The sequence below is a fragment of the Benincasa hispida genome, chromosome 8, assembly GCF_027475165.1.
Source record: "Benincasa hispida cultivar pf3 chromosome 8, pf3_genome.v1.1, whole genome shotgun sequence".
NCBI lineage: Eukaryota > Viridiplantae > Streptophyta > Magnoliopsida > Cucurbitales > Cucurbitaceae > Benincasa > Benincasa hispida.
Genome location: NC_143485.1, coordinates 13,064,280 through 13,074,500, shown reverse-complemented (window position 1 = coordinate 13,074,500; position 10,221 = coordinate 13,064,280). Strand labels below are relative to the sequence as shown.

At 32.7% G+C, this 10,221-nt stretch overlaps 1 protein-coding gene across 2 annotated transcripts; it reads right to left on the bottom strand.

The window, feature by feature from the left end:
- Positions 1-617: 617 nt before the first annotated feature.
- On the bottom strand, positions 618-7,570 carry HDS (4-hydroxy-3-methylbut-2-enyl diphosphate synthase). 2 transcript variants are annotated; one of them, XM_039039402.2, is made up of 21 exons: positions 7,343-7,570; positions 7,177-7,228; positions 6,506-6,734; positions 5,576-5,733; positions 5,084-5,190; positions 4,905-5,005; positions 4,749-4,825; positions 4,497-4,616; positions 4,170-4,400; positions 3,699-3,815; positions 3,517-3,591; positions 3,360-3,437; positions 3,197-3,256; positions 3,042-3,104; positions 2,783-2,927; positions 2,531-2,669; positions 2,342-2,419; positions 2,105-2,264; positions 1,880-1,978; positions 1,659-1,763; positions 618-971 (listed from the first exon to the last, which is right to left on the bottom strand). In XM_039039402.2, exons 3-21 carry the CDS (start codon positions 6,714-6,716, stop codon positions 870-872), a joined length of 2,226 nt encoding a protein of 741 aa, XP_038895330.1. In that variant the 5' UTR covers positions 6,717-6,734; positions 7,177-7,228; positions 7,343-7,570; the 3' UTR covers positions 618-869. The 2 variants fall into 2 exon arrangements, with proteins under 2 accessions (XP_038895330.1, XP_038895331.1); XM_039039403.2 differs by having other exon boundaries at positions 6,506-6,729; positions 7,343-7,522.
- Between the last annotated feature and the right edge of the window lie 2,651 nt (positions 7,571-10,221).

Genomic DNA, 10,221 nt, shown 5'->3' with positions numbered 1-10,221 from the left:
CTTCATACTTCTTCCTCTAATCTTCTTTTCTTCTTTGTAATATGAGTCACTTTTCTATTGCATTTTATTAACTATTGTACTTCAACATCTTAGATGTTTCTTTTTTTTGTATTGTATTTTAGTGTTTGTATTCTATTTTGTGTTATTGTTATTAACTTGTATGCTAAATTTATCTATATCTTATATTTTCTTAAAGAAAAAAATATATCTTCAACATATCAGTATCCTCATTTTTTAGAACTATATATATTAAAAAAATATATAAAAAAATGACATATCCTTAGACATATCCGTATCTTAGTTTTTTAGAAATCGACGAATATCATATCCGATTATATCCGTATTTGTGCTTCATAGTCCACCTCCTGGCTACCAACCAACAATAGCGCTTTGATGAGAAGACAAATTTTTAAAATTTAGACGCGCTGCAGAATAAAATATCGTCGAAATATCAGCGATATCATCATCGTAATATTGACAATATTTCCGATATTTCGGCGATTTTCTGTAAAAACGATGTTTTACCCATTGATTTCTCCACCGATACCTCGATTTTGGCAATATTTCGCGATTTTTTAATCTTTGTGTGCTAATTTGTAATTATTATGCATGAAGTATATGATAACTGTAATTATAGCTGTGATAATTATTGGTGAGGGAAGTTAAGAGAGTCAGTTACATACCAATTATGAAGCTGTTTTTCACTTTGGCAATGAGCAATGATTGGACATGAATTTGCCCAATTTCCATACCCCCTTTTTATATTTGACTTAATAACACAAATCAAAACTGTCTTCTCCCCTCATCCAAATCTCTACTGTTTCTTTTTTTCTACCTACCAAACCAGTACTACCTTGCCTATGTTTCTCTCACTCTTCTGTAGGAGGTTCGACCCAACGACCATGATCTTTTATTAGCTGGATTAGAGCCTCGGTCGCATTCTCCATAGCGATTCCACGCTTCAGGACGGTCTGATCAAGATTCAACTTCTCATTAAGATATATAGTTTCATTACATGATGAGGATTTGTGATAAGCATGACGTGAAAAGAAATTAATTAATTACATGGGTTCGATTGTATGATCTAAGGTTGAAGATATTTCTCTTTCTATCCAGTTTTAATAAGGAAAAATTATCTTTTTAAGTCCGAATTTTAAAGAATATGTGCATTTGGTTTCTGAGTTTTCAAGATGTAATTTTTTAATCTTTAACTTTTCAGAATATGTACTGTTAATCCCTGAGTTTTCAAATTTTACCTTTTCCCTCCGTTTTAAGAATGGATTTGTAAGGTCCCTAAAGTAATTTTTTTAAATATAATCTTGAATAATTATATGAAATTCTAAATTTTATAAAAATTATCTCCTCTCAAATTATTTTTCTAATCATAAATGTCACATAATTGTTTAAAATATTATATATATATATATAATATACTTCAAGGACCTTTTAAACCTCTTGTTAAAAACTTATGACTAAAGATGTATATTTTTAAAACTTATGGGCCAAACACACTTGTTCTTAAAAATTGAAGAACTAAAAAAAGGTACGTTTTGAAATCCTGAGGACCAAACACAATTATTTTTCAAAATTTGGGATCTAAAAAGGTAATGTTCCCATAGGACGAGTGTAAAGTATAAGAAATAGATCGGTCGCATTACCTTCCCGACATAAAGATCGATCTTTCCAGGGGAACCCCCAACATACCCAAAGTCGGCATCAGCCATCTCCCCAGGACCGTTAACAATGCAACCCATAATTGCAATCTGATGTCATTGAGGAAGAAAAAGAAAAATTTTTAAATTGAATGAAGCAAGTTGCAGTTAAACATGTTGCCTTTTGACATCATTTCCTGAAAGTTCTAAAAGGTATGTCAACTTACAGAAACTCCAGGAAGATGTGATGTCTTTTCCCTTATTTCTGCGCTTATTTCTTGAAGATCAAACAATGTTCTTCCACAAGATGGGCATGAAACATACTCCTGCAGTGAAGTGTGTAAGAACATAATCAACAAAGATTATCGTTCGGTAAGAAATACACAAAAACTCTGTTTCGAATGACTTCTCAGGTGCTTAAAATTTCATTTCATGGAGGAAAACGTTCTTACGGTCTTTGTGTTCCTCATTCTGCAACCTTGTAACAAATTGAAGGATGTATTCCTTATGAAATCAAAATCCTTATCTGGGGCTTCTAATAGGACACCATCTCCAAGGCCGTCCACCAAAAGAGCTCCCGCATTTGAACCGGCACCGATTACCAAATCGTCTCTAAAAGTAGTAAGGGAAAATTAAAACTCACTGCTTGAACACTTCAAATAATAATCAAGTTAATGAATAATGATTACCTGTGAACTCCGTTTGGAAACTGAATGTGATGAATCACAGGGAAAGTAAGACCATTCTCCGATAAATACTCAAATAACCTGAAATTAACATTTGACAAAATCAACAAGGGAAAGTACATTCTGCCTTAATGATTAAATGTTGCTCTAGATAATAATCAATAAATTGCCCGTAAAGGAATATTGTTATACCTCCTTGCAGCATGCACTCTGCTGACCTTGTCTTCTGAATATGGTAAATCATGAAAAAGCATTGTTGCATCAATCTCTTTCAAGATATCCAGATCATCGTATGATTCATCACCTCGTACCGATACAACCAAGCGTGTGCCTGAGACAACTCATTGACATGGAATGTGACCAGGAATTTAAATAAAATAAATAAATAAACAATGAAATTGAAACCGAGGGAATGAACATGAATTGGAAGTATGCAGAACATACCGTCAGGTAAAAGTTTGTGAGCACCAGAGGACAATTCCTTGAGATTCACCAGAACCATGGCATTAGGCAAGGGCTTTGTAAGTTGCTCTGATAAAGGTGTTATAACGCCCATACTCATATCTATCAGCCTTTTGAGGGCTAGACGCTGATCATGAGAGAGAAAATCAAATTTTGATTGGGATTCATCAGATACACTATGAAAATAAAAATAACTCAGCAAAATTAGCAACGCATCAGAAACTGAAAGGGAAGTCTTTACAGCATCAGCATCATCAACTGAAGGGAGTTCTCTCAGTAAGATTGAATCCACCGTCGCTAGATCCTGACCATATTGACAAAAACTGTGAGGAAAAAGAAAACCCAGAAAGTAGAAAAGAATGGATTATTTTATACAGAAACTAGAACACATTAGACCTTAAATGGCATGCCAACAACAAGTTTTGCTGCAAGAGACTTGTACAGAAGTTCTGGCATCTGGGTTAGGAAAACAAGAAGTTAGATAGTTTCTGTTAATCCACCTTTCAAATCTCGAGATACCACATGGTAGCTGAGATCAGGAAAGTCTTTCTTATTGCACCTTTAATTGATCCAAGGAAACTGACATGAGAACAGAGCCGTCACGGTGCAAAACACCTCTATAATCCACCTCCTCACCCTGTACTACAATTAAGCATTTCTCTTAATCCAAGTCCAGAAAGTAGTAGGACATCATAGAATGATCATAAAAAGCTGACCTCCTTTTGAATGGGCAACTGGCCAGATCGACGCTGAAAATCAAAATAGTGTCTGTGTTTTTCCTCATATGGCACCTTACAGACAAGGAATGAATTGTAAGTTCACAATATTCAAATTCAGATATAGAGATTGGACACACAAGATGACCATACACAACAACTACAAGAAAGAAAGGCCCTACCACCCCTTGCTGAAGTTCAGCTGCTCTCATACCAAGGGTTGCAAGCCTTCTGCAAGGATCTATCTCCTCCTCTGGTGGTTCTGTAAGAGAAACCCTAATAGTGTCACCCAAACCATCCTGCACAACAGAACGCATTTACTAAATGCCCCACATTGATATAGCTTCTAAATGTGCATATTCCTTTGTGTATGTGATCAACCAACCACTATGACTTGAAAGAATTTTGTGGAGAACTGAAAGATTAATCGACTACATATTCCTTAAAAGAAACTAGAACTTGAAAAAAAGGTAAGTAAAGGTGCATGCATTGAGCATTGTTCTAATGAAATTATGCTATCTTGCAGTAGGGTTTGTAAAAGAAAGCCTCGTGATATCGGTATTCAGAGTTTACATACAATTTGTTCAGCAAAACAGGGTGAAAGGCAATGATACTCTATAGGACAATCATCATTCCATTTGGTGACACTATACCTGAAGAAGGGTCCCAATGCCAATAGCAGATTTCATTCGGCCGTCCTCACCCTCTCCGGCTTCAGTAACTCCAAGATGTAGTGGATAATCCCAGCCTTGGACATACATTTCAGCTACAAGTAAACGATATGCCTGAACCATAACTACTGGATTGCTTGCTTTCATGGAAAAGACAAAATTATGGTAGTCCAACTTTCGACAAATTCTTGCAAACTCAAACGCTGATTCAACCTGTTAGGACTTGGGAGAACTTTTATTAGGGACATCCCTAAGCTAAGATCAAAAAAGAATATATTGTTTATAAGAACTGAGAGGGAAAATGCTCACCATTCCCCTTGGAGAATCACCAAAGTAGCTCATTATACGATCTGAAAGGCTCCCATGATTTGTTCCAATGCGCATTGCTCTTCCATACTTCTTACATTTTTCAACTAACGGAGTAAAAACCTTTCACAATTAAAATATGAAACAAAATTATCATCCATAGAGAAATCCTCCAACCCCATTAGTTGAGATAAAATTAGGTTCACTGTTGCAAAATATCAACATATGCGAGGGAAAGAAAAAAGAAAGTCCTACCTCCTCAATATGCTCAAGTTCTTTTTGATAATCCTCCTCCGTGTACTCTAGCTTTTCAAATTGAGCCCGCCTATCAGCTGCATTAAACATGAGCTTGACACACGAACAATCTTTCTGAAGAAAATTTGGAGAATGTTAGTATAATAAATAGCATACCAAAATTTCCAGGGTTCACACGAATTTTATCAAAGCACTCAGCAACTCTCAATGCAACAGAAGGAGCAAAGTGGATATCTGCGACCAGAGGTATATTATAACTGCAAAATAAAATTGCAGGACATCATAAATTGGGGAAACTAAGTTCCAGAAATGTCCAAAATATAATGTTAACCTACTTTTTCTGCACAAGGGTGTTCTTGATCTCAAAACATGCATCTGCTTCTTTCTTCCCTTGAACTGTTATCCGAACAATATCTGCTCCCTTGTCAGCTATTCTCATGACCTACTAAGGATAAGACAAATTGGTCATCTTCAAAATCATATAGAGAACATGACACCACAATATAAGATATCAAAGTTTTTCCAATATATTGACGTCTTTCTTAGTTGCTGTAGACTTGATCATCCATATTGTCCATGAAAAGAAATCAAGAATAATTTGGACAAAACTACAAGAAGAATTTTTATTACATTATTATACCCATCCATCATTTAATTTTGAACTTTCAACTAGTTCAGCATCAATCATCGTGACATACTCTCATCTTCCATCGACTAAAATACAATATCTCACAATGATTAGTAACCAAAGAATGTTTTTATTGTTAATACTGATGAAGGGATTCGGAAATGAAAGCACAACTGAAATAGAAGAAATATTAAAGAACCTGTTCAACTGTTCCAGCAACATCCTTTGTGTCAGTTGTTGTCATTGTTTGAATCCTTATGGGATGCTCACTACCAAGGGCAACATTTCCAACCATCACTGTCCGTGTTTTCCTCCTGACTGTTTTGTTTATGGATTCACAGTACTTCTGTCGAGGAACTGCAAAGGATAGTAATTATCAAATGAACCCAAAACACTTTAAAGTACAGTTTGTCAATATCTGAATAACATTTCATCTTTGGCTTTTCAGAAAGCGAAGGAACATGGGTAAAAACGATACTAAAATTTTAGCATCACACTGGTTGAACATGTGTAATATGCATCACCAAGTTCCTTAGATCTCATCACTGTTGAGATGAGGATTTGTTAACATCATCGTAATTCAGTGATCAATTCTTACATGCAACAATAGGTTAACAAAAAAAAATCTTTTATGACTAGTATTTCACCCAGTCGACTTTTGTCTTTGGATAGGATAGTCGATGTCTCTACCAATTCTATTGGCACTCGGCATATTCATGTGAAATATATATTTTTGCCACACGGTTCAGGATGTATATTGAAAAAAGTTACTCATTAGAATCGGAGCTTATGTGTTTGAACTAATATATCATGATTTTCTCCCTATTTATATATTAAACATACTCTTATCTATTATCATTAACTTTTTGGTTTGGCGATGATTTAACCCATATTTTCCTTATTACTTTTAAATTCTCTCACTTACGTAAATTGTGTCATGGACCTGTTTATTAAACTAATATCGTTTTCTCACTCAATTCCAGTCAAAAGCCAGATGATGAATCAACAAAAGTAAAATCCCTATTTGATTTTCATTTCCTTTATTTGCCACAAAAAAAAAAAAAAAAAATCAAGTAAAGGCGGATAAAACGAGGGCGGAATATTCCACATGCATTGTTAAAGATTTTACCCAGGAGAGAACTCCCTTCCGAAGCAGGCTGAAGCTCCGCAATATCAGAACCAGGATTTGAATTCCGTATGACCAAGACCTTTCTTCCATGAGACCTAACGCTCCTCAAATCAAAGACTTTTACTGATTCCAACCGCTTCGAAAATCCCAAGTTCACATTTCCTCCTTTCAACCCAGAAAGATGCGACGGTAACGTTCCGGCAGAAGCCATTTCTGATCACGATCTTCACTACAACAAACCGTATATTGATCAAAATCCAACTTCGCCACAAAACGTAAGTTCAAAACGAGAAAACTCAAGGAACTCCTCCAATTAATAGAACAACCATCTAAAAAATACTTGTACCAACCAAACATCATCATTCTGAGACAATAGCTGTACAATTGAAAACTATTACTACCTTTCCATAACAAGCATCGAAATAAATAAGATAAAAACAAAACCACTCGTAAACTTCAGAATACAAGGAATTGGAAAATATTATTTAAAAAATTACAAAAGCCAATCCAAGTCACGCGCTTAAACTGGTAATTTCAAACACAAATACGCATCACTCGTTGAAGTAAACAAAATTTCTATCATAAGAATCGAAAAACACAGCAAAACCACCTCAAATTCAGCCAAGAAAAGAAAAGAAAAGAAAGAAAGAAGTGAAGAAAACAACTCTTACAAGCTTGAGATTCCGAATTTGAAAGAGAATTCAGTCTCCAATTACTATTCACCTGTCAAAGTAAACAAAAATTCCGTAATAAGAAACAGAAAAAACAGCAAACCACCTAAAATTCAGCCTGGAAAATTCAGCAAATAAGGAAAGAAGTGGAGAAAACATCACTTACAAGGTTGAGATTCCGAATTTGGAAGAGAAATCAGCCTCCGATTTGAGAGGAAAATTTGAGAATGATGGAGGACTGAGACTGAGAAGACGAAGAATTGGTGGTTGTAGAAGACTTCGCCCGTAAAATTGTGGACGATTTTATGTATTTGAATTATTAATAATATTTTCCTACATGGAAATTAATTCTTTGAATATGAAAATTGAAATAAAAATGCGTAATTTCTTATCCATTTTATTTTTAGTTTCCGTTTATAAAATTTATATTCATTTTTATTTTTTTAATTATTTTAAATAACAAAACAACTTAAAATATTTTCAAATATAACAAAATGACATAATCTATCAATGATAGACACTATCAGACATTGACACTTTACTATATTTATAAATATTTTGATCATTTTACTACATATGAAAACAACCCCTTTTTTTATGATTTTCATCCACCATTTAAGTTTTTAGTCAAATTCTAAAATTTGTTTTTCAAACTTAATTTAAAAAAATATTGATAAAAATAATAACAAAACAAAGGGATTCATATATGGTAGTGTTTATAAGTTTAGTTTAAAAAATCAAATAGTTACCAAACACTATATTTGTATCTTTTTTTTCTTTTTTTTTTACGATTTATGAAATGGAGAATTGAACCTCTCACCTCATAGTACAAAATTATGTCATTTGAGCTACGTTCATGTTGGCTTGCATTTTTATATTTTTGAAAGACATATTTTAACTTTTTTTTTTTGGCAAAGGTATTGTAATTAAAGTGTGAAGTGGAGAAATCGAACCTCTAACCTCGAGGTCAGATTGATGGTACAAACACTATGTCTTGTGCTACGTTCACGTTGGAACATTTTGATATCTCGTAGTCTAAAAAAGGAATTGTTTTGACCCTATTACCTTTCATTTATCTCATCACTATAAAAAGGGGAAAATAGTGCACCCAAAATTTTGTTTTAAATAGAGGGGAAAAAAAAAAAGAAACTTCTATCGATAGAAAAAATATCAAACTATTTATAGAAATAGAAAAAAAATATAGATAGATATTATAGATTTCTATCGACCTATATTAAAGAATATTAAATTTTTTTATTTGTGTAAATAGTTTCTCTTATTTTTCTACTTTTAAAAATTAAAAAAAAAATGTATTAACAAAAATTTTCACTTTTCTAACAATTTAGAATAAAAAAGGACATTTAAAAATTACTAAATATACCAGTGTTAAAAAAAAAAATAGAGACTAAAATGATAGACTCAATTGAAATATGAAAATAAACCACAATAAATAAATATAATGAAGAAAGAAAATAAAAATTGTAGTGGCTGAGTGGAAAAATTAAAAACGACAAAAACGTTTTTTCGCAGGCACCTGGGGTATATACCGTGACATATGAGTTTCAAGTAGTTGTAATTACGATAGTGTCCCTCGCATGTGACGAAAATTACAAGAAGTGCCATTTTGTTGTAATTGATAATGAAAGGAGAAACGACGGTGGTGTGTAGTGTCTGAATGCGTGACTCGTGAAAAACGACGTTGATAATTGAAATAATTCTCCACCCCACACTATATTTTTTTTTTCTAATTATTATTATTATTACAAATTAGTCACTAAATTTTTAAAAAAAAATAAACTACTTTTTAGGCTAAGATTTAAAATGTCGATAGAAAAATCGAGATCTTAATTTTACAAAAATTTGAATAAAAATATCGATATCGATGATATTTCTAAAAAAATCATTAAAAATGTCAAAAAAGTAAATTTAAATTAGTAAATACAAATTTTGTGATTTTTAAACAAGTTAACACGTTTATTATTTATATTTAGAGATGTTCAATTCGGGGTCCCATCCCGAACGGGACGGAAATTTCCCGATTAGGCAGGGAATGGGGGAGGGAGTAGGGGACAAAAATTTCCCTAAACGGGGACGGGGATGGAGAATGCATTCCCCATCCCCGCCCCCGGCCTCGGCCCTGCCCCGCCTCGTTCTTCATCCCTGCTCCGATTAGTTTTTATATATTTATTTATTATAGTTATCTAATATTATGTTATTATTATTATTATTATATAAATATTACATCTAAATTTCAAATTTGGTTATTTATTGGGAAAGATAATGAATATGTTTAAATTAAAATGTTTAAATTTAAATTATGTATGTGAATAATTTGGTTTATATTTATTTATTTCTACTAAAAATTAATTAACTTTTTTAGGCCAAAATTTGGGTAACTCATCTTTAAATTCAAATTGTCATATAAAACTAACCATAATAAACAATTTAGTGATAAAGTTAATTATTTAATTAAAATTTGTTCACTAATTTAAATTCATTGGCATTTTACAAAAAAAAAAAGAAAAAAGTAATGGAAAAAAATTCCCCGCGGGGAACCCGATCCCCGCGAATTCCTCCCGAGGAATCCCCGTCCCGCCCCGTGGACATCCCTATTTATATTATATTTACATTGTTCACATTTTGTTACTTAATTTTTATTGATTTTACCTCTTATATCAATGTTGAAATTATAGAAATGTGAAAATATTGACATGTTGGCGGAAATTTAATACTATGTTTAGCCCTCAAGTTTTGAATAATGGGTGTGATGAGATTCCAAAACATACATTTTTAGCCATGTTTGGTAAACATTTGGTTTTTATTTTTTAGTTCTTGAAAATTAAGTTTATAAAGACCCCTTCCATCTTTATATTTTTTATACTGTTATTTACTTTTTATCAAAGTTTTAAAAAATAAGCCAATTAAGTAGTTTTTTAAAACTTGCTTTGATTTTGGGATTTGGCTAGAAATTTTCAATCCTTTTACTTAAGAAAGCTGTAAGTCATGGTAAAAAATTGAAAAAAAAAAAAATTTGATTTTCAAAAA

Coding starts and splice junctions, on each gene's coding strand:
- HDS (XM_039039402.2), bottom strand. CDS start 6,716: ATGGCTTCTGCCGGAACGTTACCGTCGCATCTTTCTGGGTTGAAAGGA. Junction 3,257..3,359: donor TTTCCTTGGATCAATTAAAG/GTGCAATAAGAA, acceptor TTCCTAACCCAG/ATGCCAGAACTTCTGTACAA. Junction 2,265..2,341: donor TTTCCAAACGGAGTTCACAG/GTAATCATTATT, acceptor TACTACTTTTAG/AGACGATTTGGTAATCGGTG.